Below are 19,591 nucleotides of genomic sequence, written 5' to 3' on the forward strand. Positions count from 1 at the left end.
GGGGGGGGGGGGGGCTACCTCATGATGATTGTTAATGAATAATCGATTGCAAGAGTGCAGTCAATGGAGGGCATGTATGTGAATCTCTTCTACACTCTCATATAGACTTATAGGTTTAATTAAACTAATCGCTGTATTGACTCGGAGCCCCAAAGCCCTTTGAAGCTTCCCGTATTAATGACATGAAATCCAGCCCCCCCCCTTTTGTTGCAGAAATGTGTGCAGAGAAGAGAGAAATGAAGTGCTACTGCAGAACAGTTCAATTTCCCCGACTTATTCTGCACACAAGGACTCTCTGTAAGAAGATGCATGTTGTAATTTAATAAGCCCACCACCACAGTAATGGTGTGTGATGTTTCTTTATGCATCTAATTCAGCTTGATGTAGTGAAGCACCGATACTGATCCTGATATTGGTCCGATATTGGCTCAAATAGCTTGATATGGTATCAGATACTATTATTTTAATTAATAATAATTTAGTACATGTATGTATTTCTTCCTCACAGAGTTGCATTCAGCTTGTTGGATCGGTACTTGGTATCGGCAGATACCCACAGCCCAGGTACAGATATCGGTATCGGGACTGAAAAGGTCTGATTGGTGCATCCCTAGCTTGATGTCACAAACTTGCTGCACATGCGATAAATGAGCTCAGGTAGCGGGGCTACACGACAGACAGCAGCTTTAATGTGCTTCCTCTCCATCCTGACTGTTTGGTATCTTCCATACGAAGGAGTCACTCGGCTGGCACAAATCTCCTTTCCTCTAAAAATCTCTGATCATCATGTCATTGTCCGCAGGGAAACACTCCGGGGACTCTGCTTTCACATGATGAAACCAAGAGAGCGGCCCACAGCTCGGCTTATAATCACCCTGTGTACACATTAGTGCAACATGGGGGGGGGGAGTTGCCAGTTGTGTGTGTGTGTGTGCGCGCCCACATGTGTGCGCATGAGTCACGTTGAGAGGTTCCACCAGCTATTATTGAGCTGGGACTGGTGTATTTAATAGTAGATAGAATAATTGTCTGCTCATCAGCTCTCCAGAGACTACAATAGAAACTGTCATGTGAATTAGAATTCTTGACATTTTCCCAAAGTCTGTCGTTGAAAGGCACTGTTCAAACAGGCTGGATGTGTGTGAGACCTTTTCATAAGCAACTCTCTAAGACGCGTTCCACCATCCATCCCCCTGTGCGTCATAAACAAACGATAGTTACTCTCTCCCAGGAAAAGAGGGGAGGGGGAAAGCGAGACTCGGAAGAAAGGGTGAGTGTGCAAGGCAGGAGGCGAGGAGGAAACAGCTCGACAAGGCGCCTTACCTTTCCTGTGTTCCTGTGTTCCTGTGTGCTCGTGCTGTAAGCTGCTCGCAGAAAGGTGGAACTCAGAATGCATGCAGCAGGTTTTGCTTTTTTTTGGGGTTAGCTGCTCTTGCAGGAAAAAGGCTGAGGTACAAACGGATACTATTCACAAGTTGTTTCATTTGTGCTCTCATTCTGTATGTGCAGAGTGTATATTCATTAATTGTGACACGCAAAGTTTAAATAGCTTCCTTCATTAGTGTGCAGGTTGTCACACACACAATGTCTCTCTCTCACACGCACACACAATTTTAAATGTCCAATCTGTATTCCAAACACGACTAAAGGTTAGCCCCGCAACCAAAAACAAAAGATGTTTGGAGGTGAGTTTTCCACTCAGTCAAGCAGAAAGTAAGAATTAGATTTCATCAAGAATCAACCAACAGCATGTGATGCTGGAGAGTTTGATCTGTTTTCCTAACTTCTGCAGTGCAGACATCCATCCATCCATTATCCAAACCGCTTATCCTGTTCAGGGTCGCGGGGCGCTGGAGCCGATCCCAGCTGACATTGGGCGAAGGCAGGGTACACCCTGGACAGGTCGCCAGTTCATCGCAGGGCACATATAGAGACAGACAAACATTCATGCCCACATTCACACCTACGGGCAATTTCGAGTCTCCAAATAACCTAAGCTGCATGTCTTTGGACTGTGGGAGGAAGCCGGAGAACCCGGAGGGAACCCACGCTGCAACGGGGAGAACATGCAAGTGCAGACATTAAAAATGTAATAGTCATGTCTCTTAATTACATCACAAAGCTTGAAAATATATCTTAGTTATTTTTACTTTAGTCCTTAAACAATTGCACCATCAGCCCAACAACTAGCCTTCGTTGAGGCACTGGACTGCTATTATTAACTGTCATAAATCACAAAGAAACACCAGACAACTATACCTCTATAATACTCATATTGTTTGTTTTTGTCCAAAGTACATCTCACACTCAAACTCTTCAGTTATACGTGAAAAAATGTAATTAAACAGTTACATTTTTCAGTCAAGTATAACTTTGTGAAGCTGTGGACTATCAGAGAATGCCACAGGAAGGCAACACGGTAAGCTGTGCAATCGTTATTGAGAAATCCTCGTGTTTAACTTGCTCACCACGTCTTTAGTTCTCTCTTTAAAGGAAATTGCCACACTTGCAACAGCAATGTTTCCAAATGCAATTCTGGTAATTCTGGTATTAATACAGTTGTTACACTGCTGTTAATTAATACCTTCTATTATTAAAGTAATAAAGCTTGAAGCTGTCTAACATCTCCCATGTCATCAGTGAATTACTAGTGGTTGACCTAATGCACCTGGTTTGAAAGCTATTTCATTGTTTGAAAGCTATTTCATTGTTGCTCATGCAGAATATCAAGGCGGAGCTGTGTCTGCTCACGTCTAAAGGCCAAGGAGAGTGCTGTTAGTGAGCAAGGCTGTTGTCAAAATAAGAAATGTTTTGGGCGCAAACCTTGCACGCTCTTCAGTGGAACATGTAAACATTTACACAGGGGCGTGAGTCAACCCGCTTCCCCCTGACTTTTTTTTCTTCTTCTCTCTCCTCCTCTTTCTATCTTCCCTTCAAGTTACACAGCTTTTGTGTGTTGCTCGACTCCAGCGCCTGTTGTCTGTTACTCTTACTGATCAGCCTTTCCTGTTGCTGCAGAGGAACTGCGAGCAGTGAGATAAGGACAGTGAGAGCACATGCTTGCACCAGGGAGGCCGGGGGTGGGGAGGAGATAAAAAGTAACAGTTACAACGTGAAGGGCAAAGGCCTGCCTAATTGGGATATTACCAGAGATCATCACAGTTGTTTTTGCAGCCACGGGTGTCTCGGGGGTTGTGGACGTGTGACGCCAGCCACTCCACTGCAACAAGGAGACCAGATGGGGACAGAGGTCCAGTTTGGGCCGGCTGGTCCCAGCAGCAGGAAACAGCTGAGCTTTTGAAATATCAGAGGAGCTCTCTTCTGGGAGGCTGAGGAAGAGACAAACAATCCTGCACAGGGAAGGATTAAGGAGACCTTCATAAATCCAGGGAACAAACCGAGGATGTGAGAAAGGGGGGAACTGGAGTTTAAGCATCCAGGGCCTGAGGATCACAGCGCAGGATATGCATGTTTATGCACTTTGACTCCTCCAGCATGAGACACGCAGGGGAGCACGACTAAAGGGAGGATCAGGCCTCGCTATTAGAGCTCGCTGTGGAATTTAGGAGAGTTTGCATCACGTAGGGCAGGTGCTGCGCTTCTCGTCTGCCTGATACGTGAGTCGACGCACTAAAAAGCCGACGAGGGGGACTGCGTGGGAGGGAGACAGCCAGTTTTAAGTGGAGGCTGGGGGAGTTTTCTTTAACCGGTCGGCTCCACCAGGGCCAGAGAAGGCAGCGATGAGTCAGAGGAAGCTGACACGACAGATGAGGTTGTGGGAGAGTCCTGAGGGTCCACCTCCTGTGCCCTCTCTCACCTCACCTGTGTCACCGGTCGATCAGTCTCGAGGACACGGTGGCTCTGTTTTGTTTCGCCGTTTGAAACTGAACCGCAGTATTCAGGAGCGCAGACGCTCATTTCACTGTAACATCACATCTCTTTGCAGGTACAGTTTTGCATGAAAGCCACTGATCTTTGATTTCACCCAGTCCTCAGTAACATATCTCTGTTCTGCATCAGTTCAGATGCATGGGTGCATGGGCGGATTGTGAGACAACGGGCCCCTGGGCTCGGACATGCAGATGGCCCTCCCACCGCCCTTAGTTAGGAACAAGACACACAGTGGTTTACCCTCTTTTTGTAGACATTATGCTTCTCTTCGTAGTTGTTTTGTGTGTCTTTGTGGTTGTTTTGCATCTCTTTGTGGTCATTTACATCTCCTTATAGTTGTTGTGTGTCTCTTTGTGGTCATTTTATTTTTCTTTGTGGTCATTATTTGAGTCTCTTCCTGGTTGCTACGTGTCTTTTAGAGTGACATTTTGTAGGTGAAGGACAGGGAACCCGCTGACACTTTGGGCCCCTGGGCTTGTGCCCGGTAGGCCTGTTCAGTTATCCCTCCATGTTGAGATGAGGTGTGAGCATTATGAAAATGAATTATTCCAAGCACACACTCTGATAACCACAGTCAGATGGATTAGATTTTGGAAAGTGCTGAAATCAGAAGTCTCATAATTACTCTCAAAGTTTGCAGAAAAAAAAATAAAACGGGGATTAGTGCGTGCAGCTGGCAGAGGGTCCCCCTGGCAGACATTTCTGATGTGTTTTTTATTACCGGAGAAACTTGTTTGATGCTAATTTGATCTGTAGTCATATTCACAAAGCCTTCTGGGGAGAGGAGTGGCTCCTAATTGGCCAATTTATAAGTCAATTCCAAAAATATCACGCTTCACGTTTTAATTTTGGAAGTCAAACTGAAAACCAACTTCTGTTGTCAACTGAGAAGTTTTGGAGAAATGGGGGGGGGGGGGGGGGGGGATGTTGTGGAGATAAAAGTTATCCTACATTAAAAATAGATGCTGCAGCTACACTGCAACCTGCTTCCCCATCTGTCCTTGTCATCTCAACATCTGAATGCAGCCTGAAAGTGATTCATATTATTATTCATCTCATATCTGTGTAGAAGTGTAGTAAGGTTGAACAATTTTCAAGAAATATCTTAACACAATATTAACACGATAACTTGACTGATATGGCAGTGACGATATGAGTTGCAATATCAGACTGAAAGATCAACTCTAAAACCGCATTCGATCAATACTGACTTCATTTCTCAGCAGTAACGTAGAATCTTCTTTCATCTCAGGTTTGGTTGAGGAGTTTTGTTGAGGGCTGCTGGAGGATAAAGGCTTCCTGACTGCAGGTGTTGGTGACAAAGAGACTATTGTAAAGTGTTTGGCTGAGCTCGGCCTTCGAATGGATCCGACCTTGTGTTTAATGTTAATCAGCGATCTGCTGGTGGAACATTTCTGGTTTGGACGTTATACTGTATATCTGGTATCAGTCTTAAAATACAATATTGTCTTAGTGTAAGTAACAAGTTTTCTGAATATGTTTCAATATGCAAATGGAGCATTACTAACTTTTGGTGAATTTAGGAAGAATCTGCAGATTCAAACAGACAAAGTAGTAAAATAAACACCACATGTTTGGATGTTTTCTTTCCACAAGTCTGAAAGATCGAGTGGAAAAACCCGACTTGGTGCTGCAGCATCCGTCACATCTCTCTTTTCACCAACCTGCTCTCTAAGAGACTAGACTTGGGTGTTCATGCTTATCTTGTTGTCGCTGCAAAAGAGAAGCAGCAGCGAAACAGACACCCAAATGAAATGCAACAGATGTAAAAACCATTTCCTCCCTGTCCTCTCTAACCCTTCAGCTTCGATTCAGAGAATGGTCCCTCTCCAGGACGCAGTCCCATGGATTCGCAGGCGAGTCCTGGGTTGGTGCTCCACCCTTCTTTCCCCCAGAGCCAGCGCAGGGAGTCCTTCCTGTACCGCTCAGACTCAGACTACGACACGTCCCCCAAAACCATGTCACGCAACTCCTCCATCAACAGTGAGGGGTAAGCACGAAGCCACTGTCCATCACTGGGCCCATCACGTGGCAGCAACTCTTAAATCTGCAATGTCCACACAGACACACACACACACACACACACACCACAGTTACTGCACATTATTCCAATCAACACAGGAGTGGTTATGATTGTAATGATGCAATCATTATGCAAATTAAATCATGATGAATCTTCATCAACTGTTGTTCTCTGTTTCTTGGCTTGTCTTGCAGTAAGTTCAACGCACCCGAAACCCCCCATCAGTGTATTTCAGGACTATTTCTCTGTTTAGATCCACATAGGTCTTTGTAAACATCTGGCTCACAGATGCAGCCTCTCATATAAACACCAATACTGAGCTGCCCGAGACGCTCACATTCATCTCACTCTGCGCTTTTTGTTTTTCACCCTGCAGGCACGCCGAAGACATGATCGTCACCCCTTTCGCTCAGGTATGCTTTCCTGGTGCACCTCGTCTGACATGTTTAATTGCTGTAAATGACTAGAAAAGGTGGCTAATTAGTGCAGTGAACTTGTCTCTCCCACCCCCTCCCCCTCCTGTTCCCTCCCTCCCTCCTTCTCTCCCTCCTACGCTGTCCATCCATCCCCCAGGTGTTGGCCAGCCTACGAACTGTAAGAAGCAACTTCACCATCCTCGCCAATGTCACAACACCCACTAACAAGTCAGTATCATGTGCTGTCAAACACCCCTTCTCTCCCCCCCCCCCCCCCCCCCATACACTCCTCACAACTGCCTGCTTAGTTTGCAGCGTGTGTCTGCTAATGTCTCCTTCTCCGTGCTCCCGTAGGGAAACAATTTAGCCGTTTATGATTATCAGGCTGTGCTCAAGGAAAAAATACAATGTGCATTATTATTTGGCATCTCTCCAACAATGCTGGCTGAGAACAGAGTGCAGAGAGCATCACGCCTCAGATGTCCCTGAGTCTGTACACAGACGACAGAGAGACGGTCAATAACACTAAAAGGATTCTCCTTTGTAGAGCAGCAGATAGTGAGAGCTTGAGTTGACAGGCTTTTAGCTCCTCGTCAATATGATATATATACATATACATATATATATATATATACATATATATATATATATATATATATAGCAATGTACCACAGAATTATCAGCATCTATAATTATTCAGTGTTGTGCCCTGAAAATGCTTTCTTCAATGCTCAATTATGAGACCATGAAGACTGCATGAAAGGAGAGCAGAGCTTTGTCTTTGACTATTTTTGGATAATTAGATATTTTAATCATATCATATTTTAATCAATCTTATCCATTGGCATTTTAATCTATTTGTCTCTTTTTAGGGGCATATAAAGGAATACATATGTACACCCCCCCTGCGTGAGCCGAGCCTGTTGTTGCCTCCTCCTGTAACGCTGAGTGTGTGTTGAAGCCCAGCAGGGGGCAGCAGCGTGTGGTTCTCCTTCTGATGTAATGATGTGTTTGTCCACAGGAGGTCACCAGTGACAAGCCAACCCACTGTTCCCCAAGCTACACTCTCTGGTATGTTGTCAGCTAATTAAAACTCTTAGTCCAAAGAGTCCCACAGTCCCCTCACACGGCTGTGAGGACACGCTGAAGGCTCCCACACTCCCTGAATGCATCATCAGTAATGAAAATGACTGCACAGAACATCGTGAGGCTATTAGTGAGGATTTAATTAACTGTGCTGCATACATTGAAGAGACTCCACATATGATGCTGAAGTCACCAAAGATTTGTGTGTTAAGATGCAGAGAGAGATGACATGTTTAAAGGACCGAGAGAAAAGTCAGTAACCTACTGTTTGTATTCGGAGGACAAAATGTAACCAGTTGTATAAATGTTGCAGCATTGCAAAACCACAAACTATTTTACTTTAATGAAATATTTTTTGGGATATTAAAAGGAGCTGTCAATCACTTTTATATTTATTTATCTAATCTCACAGCTAACATATGTTTTGAATTTAAACTATACATTTTGTGTCACTAAGCTAATCATAATTCAAAATATAGGCCCACTGTATATGGATCATTTTTACAGCATTAGAAAACACAAATAAGTTAAATCTGATTGTTGTCTGATGTGAATATGTATATTTAGACCTGTCAATCAGGTTTAAAGTGATAGCTGTATTTTTAAACCTAAACTATATTTTGTTGTGTTGTTCAACTGATCATAACATAACATTGACCCGTCTTACACTGTTTACAAACATTATACTAATATACATTTTATATTAGTATAATATCTGATGTGGTCACATTGTTGTTGTCTTATTGTAGTTTTATTACATTTATTTAAAGACGCATTTAATCATTTATGGCCACCGTGGACATTTTTCAACTCTTAAACTAACTTACTGAGCAAAAGATCATTTTAAATGGAGGATCTTCTATCAGGTCACCACTGTGTGTCTGTCATTCACAGAGGAGACGTACCAGCAGATGGCTCGGGAGACTCTGGAGGAGCTGGACTGGTGTCTGGACCAGCTGGAGACCGTTCAGACCCACCGCTCAGTCAGCGATATGGCCTCCAACAAGGTGCACACCTGTCCACACACAAACTTTCACTGCCCTTCTGCCTCAACGTTAACTCAGTATGGCGCCGAGCTTGTTGATGAATCATTGGGTTGCAGCTGTATCACTGTACAAAATGCATTTTGGATAGAGCTTCCTGTTGAAGCTCCACCAAGGTCAATTATAAAATACATTAAAAAACAACCTGCATGAGTAGTTTGTAAAACATACTCGTTAAAAATACTTTTAAGAACACTGCATTTGGTTGTAAAAACCTTCATCTCTAACACCTGCCACATTCAACCTTCACACACTATTGTTTAGAACTTTTACGGAGGTTTGTTCATTAGAAGTAGTAATTCTGGAAAACATTTGTTTCCTGGGTTTATTTGTAAGCCTGTGGTATTAGTTGTCTTGATGAATAATTAATGCCTCATATGTGATCAACCGTCTCTGGGCTTTTATGGCATTTGTTAGACTAAACGCACCGATTATGCCGATTTAAGCATTAGTGTGTACAACTGCAAAAGATGCAGCATTACTACATCTGCATGCCCGTGTGTGTGTGAACATGGGAAGGCTTCTTAATTAAGTGTGTGTGCATTTGTATTTGTTGGGGTATGGGGACAGAGAGAGAGAGACGGGGGGGGGGGGGGAGAGAGAAAGAACAGGGGAAGGGTGACGGTATGTGGGTATGGAGGACATGAGGGGGGGGGGGGGGTGCTGATGCTGATGTCTCTGCTGTAACCTTGGTTGCTATCGAACAGCAGCAGGGTCTGCCCTTCCCTTTTAGTCATTGGCTTGCCACTCTGACCACAAACCATGTGGTTTGAGCAACAACCAATGAAATAGAGGTGATGCTCCTTTAATAGTGTTCTGTCTTAAAGAGACAGCATCCAGTGCCTTGTTTGTTTTATTCTGGAAATTCTTCCCATGTTGCACATCACTATTAATGAATGAAGGTTCTTTGTGTGTTTTGATTCAGTCAGGCTTGTGATGAAGGACTGAGGGAGAGGTAACAGGAGTGTGCTTAAAGGACATAATTTGTGTGTGTGTGTGTGTGTGTGTGTGTGTGTGTGTGTGTGTGTGCGTGCGCACATACAATGTGCAGAGAGAAGTCTCCTGGTAAACATAGTCTCTGTGAATATGTTGCTGCCTTTTCGCAGCTAAGCTACATAAATCCTCTGCACTGTGCCAACATGGAGGTACACATGAATATTCACACTCAGTCTCTCACTCTTGCTCACACCCTTGCACACACACATATTTTCGACAGACGTACATGCTGTCTTGTCGCACATGCGCACTCTGAGGCTGAGAGCAGAAGCAAGCGCAGACACGCACACACACATGCATGCGCCTGCAGCCACACTGCCTGATTAGCTTGCGAGAGCTGTCTACAGCATCCAGGGAAATGGCGCAAGAGGCAGAGCATTGGAGGAGGAACGGCAGCCTAAAGCGGCAGGATTAGACCTCTGGCATTCTGGCCAGCTGAGGCATGGATTGACTCGGAGCAGGGGACTGGGCTACGGAGCGATCAGGAGGCAGCCTGACTGACTGTGGACTGACTGTGTGTTGCTGGGATCGGTGTGAGACGGCTGATGCACCGGTAGGACTGGGCCGGGCCTCTGGATCCGTACCGTGGGGGAGGGGCAGCCGACGCAGGGAGAGGGAGCCTCTTTTTCCAGACCAGAGCTCTGGTGTGATTCTTCAGCCTGACCGTCTGCCACAGGCCTGCCTGCATCCCTCTCTGTCTCTTTCTCTCTCTCCCTCTCTCATCCTCCCCATCCTTGTTTTTCTCTTGCTATTGTCATCTGCTCCTTCCTCCTCCGATGTTCCCGCTGTCATCCAAGCTCCCTCTACCTCCATCACTCGAAACTATGGTCATCTTTCTGTCCTGGCGTCACCATCACTCCATCCCTCTAACCTCCATCATCTAAAAATTTTAGTACTGTTTGCCAAGCAGCTCAACTCTTGCAACATCATTTTTTCATTCACATCTCTCCCACATTCCCACTCATCTCCTCCATCGGCTCCTTTCTGTGCCCTTCAGACGGTCCCCCGCTACCCTCTCCTTTTCCTTTTCCCTCCATCTTCCCTCTTTCGGCTCCCATCCACCTCTACCCTGCAGTGACTGTAGATTTGGGTCAGTCTGCTCAGCAAATGGGATGAGATGTAGTCTCCACAGCAGCCGGATCCAGGGGGCTCCTGGTCTGCCCATCAGGGGGACCCTCATCTTCGGACCACACTAAGGCTGGAGCCTGACTCTGGACTGACTGGGTGGCCTGCTTTGGGGTGCTGCATGTAGGCGAGGACAGTCTGCACCAGCAGCCCCCACCCTCACCCCCTTTCCCCTGTTCCTTCACCCCCTCTCGGGGCAGCCGTCACTCTGGAGTGTCCCGGCTTGACTGGCTGTGGCCTTTCCTCACACAACCTGACGACACCCTCATGCCACTGGGGCACCCGCAGCGCCCCCACTCCGCTCCACTACCGCACCTCCTGCCTGTGCCACCGGCCCAAACCCCCCGTCACCCTCAACATGGGTGTGGTGGAGGCCATTGACCCAGCACCATCCCCCTGCCCCTCGCCTGTACCAGGGGGCTACAGGCTGCCCCGCTCCTCCAGCTACAGCCCCCTGCAGGGGAGGGCAGGGGCAGAGCTGGACCTCGGTGCGGCTGCTGGAGGGGTTCTGGAGGGAAGCGGGACGGCGGCGGAGCGCAGGACGCCCTTAGTCGACCTGTTCTGTGAGACCTGCTCCAGGCCCTGGCTCATCGGCTGGTGGGACCAGGTAGGGCTCGGAGAGCTTGCAGAGGGCAAACAAGGCCTGGCAGTGGCCATCTTGGATGTGGATTCTTCAAGTGTTACATCTAAGCATGCATTAACAACTCAGCTGTTTGTTTACTCCATCTTCTTATGTGTCTTTATTTAAATCCAGCAATAATGGTGTCAGTTTGGGAAATGTATGTGCTTATAAGGCAGGATTGACGTGTTGATTATATTCTGAATTGATGTGGTGGAGGAAGGTTTTGTGGGTCTGACGGTGGCTTTGCGAGGAGCTGTAAGGCAGTGTGTTCATGTACATAATTTATACACGAATCCACTGAAGGGGAACAGGGAGAGGAGCACAGAGTTTATTAACTCTGTTCAGTGGCATCACCTTGCAGCAGCAATGTAAACAAAAAGACAATATCACTCTTATTCTTCATCTTTCTATATCTGGTCTACATTTCTGTCCTTTGAGAATACACCTAGCTGCTTAAAATCTAGGAAATAGCTTTTGGACTTTGTGATAAGTAGTCCAGCCGTCTTTCCTGCAGGTACATTGCAGTGTCACATAATGTCCATTTCCATCCTCCACACCTGCGTCCCACATCCCTCTGTGTCTCTCTCCTGCTAGCCTGAGGCTAATACAGACTGAAGGAAGCCAAGCGGATTGTCAGTGAAGGACAATGCCTATTGTCTCAGGACTGAGTTTCTTTTGTCCTCAGGTGTACCGACATGTTACATCCATAACAATGTATGAAGTCAGACGTTGTGTCAGTTTTCTTTGACATGTCAGGTTTGCATTCGATGCGATATCTTGGCACCGTGTTACCAAAACAAACTCCGACTTTTGTCTTTCCTGTTTTCCTGAATGACATTGGGCACATTAGGATGAATGAGTTTGCTCTCTGCTGATATGTTTAATCAGTCGTACAGGTTGTAGTTCAGAGGAGGGTCATGTTTAGCATGTGTGTTATTCGGTTACAGTTATTCAAGATCATAGGCAGTTAGAAAAAAAAAAAAGCCCTCCTGGGTCCCTCACATATGCAGGTGTATGAGTGTGTGTGTGTGAGTGTGTGTTTGTGGTCATGTCTGTGCAGCGTCCGCATGTTTGCTCCATTAGTCAGTGTCATGAGGAAGAGTGTTGTTTGTCCTGGCACTCGGACTGGCACCGTGGAAGTGTTGGTTGTCAGCTATGACTCAGCGTTACAGCATTAGGGAAGGAAAGAACGAGAGCGAGAGAGAGGAGGAGGAGGTTTGGGCTGCGCCTGCTGCCTAAGTGTGCCACGGGGCTTGACTTGCTTTCCTGGCTCCTGGTGACTGATTCTACCTGACTGCTTCTACGATTTGCTGTCAGAGTATCTATCTGCTCGGCGTATCATGTGACGAGCGGCGGGCCGGATGGGATGGGTGGAAAAAGAGAGAGAACTGGGAGGAAAAGAGTGAAAGATGGATGGAATGCATGGAGTGTGTGAAATGGCATAGGAAGCCAGAGTGGAGCCTGTGACAGAGGAGACTGTTGTTTACCTCGAGAGGGAGGGAGGGCGGGAGGGGGGGGGGGGGGGGGCAGCAGTGGAGGGGTGGAGGGGAGGGTTGACCTTGGTAAAGGTCAGAGACACCTGCCTACTCCCTCAGATCGTCACCCAAGCAGCCACCGCTCTCACATCCAGCTGAAGGACTGACTGTGAGGAGGCAGTTGCCACGGCAACCGCTCTGGTTGCCGTGGAGATTGTTATGTGTGAAAGATCAGTCGGCGGGACACAGACCGAAGGGGTTATGTCCGAACCCTATTGTGCCTTGACATGACTTGTGCAACAGGTGACTATCGAGCCTCCAAATAAAAATAGATAAAATAATGAGAGAACATTCGGTGTTTAATGTCTGCAGGGATAATGTATTCACGTAATCACAGCCCGCACTGCACGGACCTGCAGACTAGTCGTTCATGATTGCCACTGTCGATGTTGGGAGAAGAATAAACATGCCACATTACCAATACAAATACACGGCAATCAAAATACAGGCACACTGAATTGGGGGTGCTGAACAGTATGTTCTCAAAAAGAGGAGGCATGATTCATCATTGGTTTTTCCTCACCCTTTAGTGAATGAAGCCAGAATAAGGGCGATCATTTCTTTTCTCATGTTTGACTCATTGGAATGTTTTGTTGTTTCAGAACAAGTACAATGTTAATAACTCTGAGGGTTTACCCATCTGCACGTCTCTACAATGTTGGATATGTCTGCTACTTTGTAAGTCAAGTCACTCACTTCCTGTGTCTGTCTCTGCTTCCCTCAGTTCAAGAGGATGTTGAACAGGGAGCTGTCCCATTTGTCAGAGATGAGTCGCTCAGGGAACCAGGTGTCAGAATACATCTCCACTACCTTTCTAGGTAAAACACACCTGTCAACCTCTATAGCGAGTCCCTTCTTGCGCTGATCCCAGGTCAAGTCTCCATCCTGGCTCACCTCTGACTCCCCCCCCCCCCCCCCCCCCCCCCAGATAAGCAGAACGAAGTGGAGATCCCGTCCCCGACTTTGAGGGAGAGGGAGAAGCCCATGTGTCAAATCAGCGGTGTGAAGAAGCTCACGCACAGTTCCAGCCTTTCAAACTCCACCACGCCTCGATTCGGTGTGAAGACTGAACATGAGGAAGTGTTAGCCAGGGTAAATATCTTACTGTGTTTTTATTGTGTTCATGACTTGTGTTTTTATGCTGCCTTGATGCAACAGAAAATCCTCTTGTGCGACAATAAAGATCTGAACTGAACTGAAAGGCACCAAAAGACGTTTTAATACCCATACTACCATACCATTTATTATGCCAGAAAAAAGATTTATAATGTCCCAATACATAATAATTCAAACGCAGTATGCCAAAATACCAGGATGCTCTACTAAATCCGGTTGCATTTTGCAGCATACAAGCCAGCATGCTTTTCTGGCGATTCTGACCCGCAATCCTTTGCGCAGCAGATACATGAGCGGGAGGGTCAAAGTTCAAGGTGCTATGTTATGAGGAAGTAGTCCCAAATGAATACATACTGCATGCAACATTACGCACTTTGTAAGGGCAGCTGCAGTGAACTAAAAGTAAAAAGAAATTGCGATTTGAAACGCAGCTACTGTTGTGATATCACATGTGAGTCACGTGAGTTTAAAAGCAGAAAGCGTTTCCACGACTTTAAAACTTCACCTGTCAACATCTTTTCGGCATTGGTCCATCAGAGTTAGAGCAAGAGCTTTCTTATTTCTCAGTGTGGAAAACAAAAAGTTTTGTATTCGAGGAAACCAATTTTTCCAACTCCAAAAACCACAAAACAACACAAGTGTTCGAGCTTCATGAAAACGTATTGTAGTCTAATGTAAAGAACACACAGCTGCAGTATCATGCACCTTTAAGAGTGGATTTAGATTTAGTGCTGATGTGTGTTAATCTTGTCTGTTGTGCCTTCAGGAGCTGAATGACTTGAACATGTGGGGCCTTAATATCTTTCGTGTGGCAGAGTACTCTAACAACCGTCCCCTCAGCTGCACAATGTATGCCATCTTCCAGGTGAGAGCTTTAACGAACAATGGACTATTCACTATGTCATGTAGCACGACTTCACTGTGACCATGACCCCTGTGGCTGCAGGAGAGAGATCTACTGAAGACCTTTATGATCCCCGTGGATACGTTTGTCACCTATGTGATGACCCTGGAGGACCACTACCATGCCAATGTGGCCTACCACAACAGCCTCCACGCTGCAGATGTCACTCAGTCTACTCACGTACTGCTATCCACTCCGGCGCTAGATGTAAATACCTCTACTGCTCAGCCAATACACATCGAACTTCACATGCTCAGGCTTTCATACATACCAGGCCCTCTACAAATAGTACAGTAGTCAAAAGTAAATTGTAAACGGCAGTTTAACGGATTACTTTTCTCTCTGACAGGCTGTGTTCACTGATCTAGAGATACTAGCTGCGTTATTTGCCGCTGCCATCCACGATGTGGACCATCCAGGGGTGTCCAACCAATTCCTCATAAACACAAGTGAGTCGAAATCAGATTAAAGAGACGACGTGAAAGAGACATGTGAATAAAAAAAAAAAAGAAGAAGTGCATAGGAAAAACAAAGGACATCTCGATGGCCAGGAGAAACTAAAACCTGCTTTCAGGGATAAATCCCAATGGTTGAGGAATGAATACAACTGATTTGTGTCGTATGGGACCAGGACTAGGAAGTCTCAACAGAGGCTGGAAAGCTATAAAAGAACCAGTGTAACAAAGACCGGTCTCGACTTCTGCCAACTCTGTGAAATTCACTGATTTTAGAAAGAACATGAAGATCGAAGATCACTTTTCTAGGTCAGCTAGACTGATTATACCTGGAATTTTAGTTCTTTCTACGCAGGAAAGGTTTGTCTTAAATGTTGTTCTATTGAGATTCAGAATATGCAATAGGAGTTATAATAAAGAATACATAAATAATATAATAATTACAACAAAATATTGTAAAAAGAAATTCTAAATACTAATAAAAGTAAAACAAAAACCCACAACAACAGAACTAATGGTTGACTAATTGTTTTTAAACTCTTATTTTAAATATCTATCATGTAAGTTTTCGTTGTCACATGAAATGAAATAAATTATAACTAATCATTACACTACAAAGCACTGGACACTACATTTCAGGACATGAGATAAGTGTTGTGATTTGTATATTTGAAGAGAAAGAATTTGAAGTATTGACAATTACGGACACTGAATTTGGTCTTTGGTTATTTGAAGTATAATTGTTTTTCTTTAGAGCTAATGTGTATGATGCACTCACTTTAGTTGAAACGATCCTATATTTTTGCCTTTGGTACCACAGTCACCCTCTGTTTGATACCCCTTTAGCTTGTTATTGTATGTTTTTAGTACATTTAGTCTGTAAATTGTGTGCTTTCGGTTGTTGTAAATGGGGATATTTGTCACTAAAGTTTTATTTGCACTGTGCTACTTCTTTAAATTGACGAAGTAGTTTTCTACATTTTGAAATGGATTCTCACACTGATGGTGGGTGTTGTATGGGGCTTCCCTCAGACTCAGAGCTGGCCCTGATGTACAACGACGAGTCCGTGTTGGAGAACCATCACCTCGCTGTGGGCTTCAAGCTGCTCCACGAGGACAACTGTGACATCTTCCAGAACCTGAGCAAGAGGCAGAGGCAGAGCCTGAGGAAACTTGTTATTGATATGGTGAGTGTCGTCAGCCCACTGCATCATGCTACCACCTCTCCATCTCTCTATTTTCTTCTCTCTAATGTATCATTTTTTCTTTCCAGGTTTTGGCAACAGATATGTCTAAACACATGAGTTTGCTGGCAGACCTCAAGACTATGGTGGAAACCAAGAAAGTGACAAGTTCTGGAGTACTGCTGCTTGACCATTACAATGATCGGATACAGGTGAGACGCTACCTCCGGCTTCCTTTAACAGATGTTCTGAGTCTGTTACAGAAGAACTGAGCATTACCGAAGCATTGACAGGATGTATTCAGTAAATTCCTTCCCTTCATTTTGTCAAAATGCCACGGCATGTTGTGGTCACAGTAAACTGTGTGCATGGACATTTTGTATTTTCTCCAACGTGTTTCAAATGCTGGTAAGTTTTGGTAGTTAAGACGACATGGAGCGGGCTGATGAAAGGTTAAGTAGTCTCTTCTTCCTAAGGAGGGGTTATAAGAGGTAGAACCACAAGATTTAACATCTGTAGGATCTGGTTATCAAGGATTATGTTTAAGTATTTGATGGAAGACGTAGGAGTTACTTTAGGAGACAGAAAGATCTTGTGTGGGGCAGAGAGTACAGAGCTGTTCGGTGTTATCTAAATTGAGTTTGACGTCAGCCAGACATGCAGAAATATTTGACCTGATTTCACCTTAATTGTGTCAAAATGTGAATGTGAGCTTTCTTTAAGAGGACCACGGGAAAGGAGAGAAGAGAAACATGCACAGAGTCTGTAAGAGTGGGGAGGAAGAGGTTGTTGTTGTTGTTGTTGTCTAAACTGAAGTCAGGAGACCCAGAAATAGGGAGGAGTGTTGGTTCAGTGTGTCAGTTTGAATCCTGACTAGTTGAGGTCCAACAAGTGTTTCTATGGGAATGCTTTGATTCAATAGTTTTGGAAGAGGATTAAGGAAAGCAGAGGCTCACCAATGCTGATGGTTTGATCCGCGGCTCCTCCAGTCCGCATGTCGAAGTGTCTTTGAGATAGAATCTGAACCCCAAGTTGCTCCCCGGGCGCTTCACAGCAGCTCACTGCTCCTAAAATGCTGAGGATGGGTCAAACGCAGAGCTCAGATGTCGTGTATGTCTGTGACGATAAAGAAGTCAACAATATCTTCTACAACGACACTATTCTCCAGTTGTTGATATTAGATGGCTGAAGGGTTCATGAGCATTGGAGAAACTAGGTGACTTGAAGTCAAATGTCACAAAATCATTGATGATCGACATTTAAGGGAGTGAAGGGGACGGGGTTAACGGTGCAGGTGGTTGCTGTGCTAAAACACAAAGGCTTCTGCACCTTCTGGTAATGAGAGGAAAGAACGAAAGAAGCCAGACTCAATACAGCAATGAGTGGTGGAGGAGCTTTTTGAATATGATAAACGTCAAGCCAAAGCATCAGCAGAAAAGGAAAAGGGCATGCAAGGGTGGAAATGTCTATGTGTATGACATAATGTGTATCACTCACAGTTAATAGAAGAGAAAAGAAGAGAGAGGAAAGTAAAAATCACAAAGCTGGTAGTGCACCACCTCCTCTCAGCTGATTTGTTGTCAGACGATCATTATGCATATCTGAATCCAGTGCTTATAACGTTGCATGTACATGATATAGAAACCTGTGCCTGTTTGTGCAGGTGTTGAGGAACATGGTGCACTGCGCTGACCTGAGCAATCCTACGAAACCCCTGGCTGTGTATCGACAATGGACGGAGAGAATCATGGAGGAGTTCTTCAGGCAGGGGGATAAGGAGAGAGAGCGAGGGATGGAGATCAGTCCCATGTGCGACAAACACACCGCGTCTGTGGAAAAGAGCCAGGTAAAAGAAATCCTGTGCACAACTGGATGAAGTGGGATGATCTGTCGTCATCCTCGTACATCTTTAATGCCGATTTGTAGGGAGTGAAATGACACCACTGAGATTTATATAACCCTCACACTCTTTTTCTTCTGGATGCAGGTGGGCTTTATTGACTACATTGTCCACCCGCTGTGGGAGACATGGGGGGACCTCGTGCACCCTGATGCCCAGGATATCTTGGACACGCTGGAGGACAACAGGGACTGGTACCAGAGCACTATACCACAAAGCCCTTCGCCTCCTCCCGTGTGCCAGGATAAGGATCTAAACGCCTGCATTGACAAGTTTCAGTTTGAGCTCACCCTCGAAGACAGCTCTCAGAGAGAAGAGGAAGACGAGGGGGACAAGCCTACGCCAAACCACATGGCACAGGACTGCAGTCAGGGGGAGGAGGAGGATGAGGAGGAGGAGGGTAAAAAAGAAGAAGACATAATGGCAGAGGAGGAAAATGAGGACATAATAGAAGAGGAAGACGAGGTTGCTATGGAGGAAGAGGATGTGGAGGAGGAACTGAAAGCTCAGTTGGAGGTGAGATCTGAGGAGAGACTTTCTGACACAAGTCCTGTAGAGGAAGAGGAAGATTCTTCTTCACAAGCTGAAGATACATGAGTTCTGCTCCTGTGTCTCCCTCCTCACTTGCACACATGATCTTGTTCATCCTTTCAATGGCCAAACCAAGAACAAATAAGACTGCAATGACAATACAGACCTTTAAATATATTTTTCAAAAAGGGAATCAATTAAAATCGCTTAAAGAGAAGGTGATTACACAGCAACTGTAGATTTATAGTGGTGACAAGTCCTCCGACTGACTTCACAACAAACTTTAGACAAAGAGGAATTTAGGAGAGAGCATTAGCGATGGGCAACTGAAGACAGCGTAGCACTCTGGGACTGGAATGCACACACACAAACACACAGACAGTAACAAACTCGAACACGTCGTAGGAGCAAGTCATGAATATATCAATTCAACGTGCGTATGTCATGCAGTACAATTGGAGCGCAAATGTACCTCCTCCTTTCTTACAAACACACTCACGCACACACACACACACACACTCGACTGTATGTTTGCATGTGTGCATTTACATGAGGGACATTGATCAGTAATGAATCTCTTTGGAATTGATCAGTAATGAATCTCTTTGGAAAAAGCCATCTCTTAATGGAGTATTAAGTAGTGTTCAGTCAGTATTAGTAATTCATGTTCGTTAGAACAGAAACTGTTCTCCTCAGAAAAGCTACACATCCGGGTGACTTTTTTTTTTCCATTTCTGTCGGAA

The 19,591-nt window shown here is 45.2% G+C and overlaps 1 protein-coding gene across 2 annotated transcripts; it reads left to right on the forward strand.

The window, feature by feature from the left end:
• The first annotated feature begins 3,083 nt into the window (after positions 1-3,083).
• pde4a (phosphodiesterase 4A, cAMP-specific) lies at positions 3,084-19,065 on the forward strand. 2 transcript variants are annotated; one of them, XM_076086356.1, is made up of 15 exons: positions 3,084-3,946; positions 5,717-5,902; positions 6,312-6,348; positions 6,509-6,579; positions 7,373-7,422; positions 8,332-8,444; positions 13,483-13,576; positions 13,687-13,850; positions 14,641-14,739; positions 14,821-14,985; positions 15,128-15,227; positions 16,266-16,420; positions 16,507-16,629; positions 18,081-18,263; positions 18,405-19,065. In XM_076086356.1, exons 1-15 carry the CDS (start codon positions 3,741-3,743, stop codon positions 18,912-18,914), a joined length of 2,256 nt encoding a protein of 751 aa, XP_075942471.1. In that variant the 5' UTR covers positions 3,084-3,740; the 3' UTR covers positions 18,915-19,065. The 2 variants fall into 2 exon arrangements, with proteins under 2 accessions (XP_075942471.1, XP_075942472.1); XM_076086357.1 differs by lacking the exons at positions 3,084-3,946; positions 5,717-5,902; positions 6,312-6,348; ... (1 more) ...; positions 7,373-7,422; positions 8,332-8,444 and adding an exon at positions 9,167-11,208.
• The last annotated feature ends 526 nt before the right edge of the window (positions 19,066-19,591 follow it).

The sequence above is a fragment of the Anarhichas minor genome, unplaced genomic scaffold (assembly GCF_050575085.1).
Source record: "Anarhichas minor isolate MPS153535 unplaced genomic scaffold, ASM5057508v1 ptg000007l, whole genome shotgun sequence".
In the NCBI taxonomy this organism is placed as follows: domain Eukaryota; kingdom Metazoa; phylum Chordata; class Actinopteri; order Perciformes; family Anarhichadidae; genus Anarhichas; species Anarhichas minor.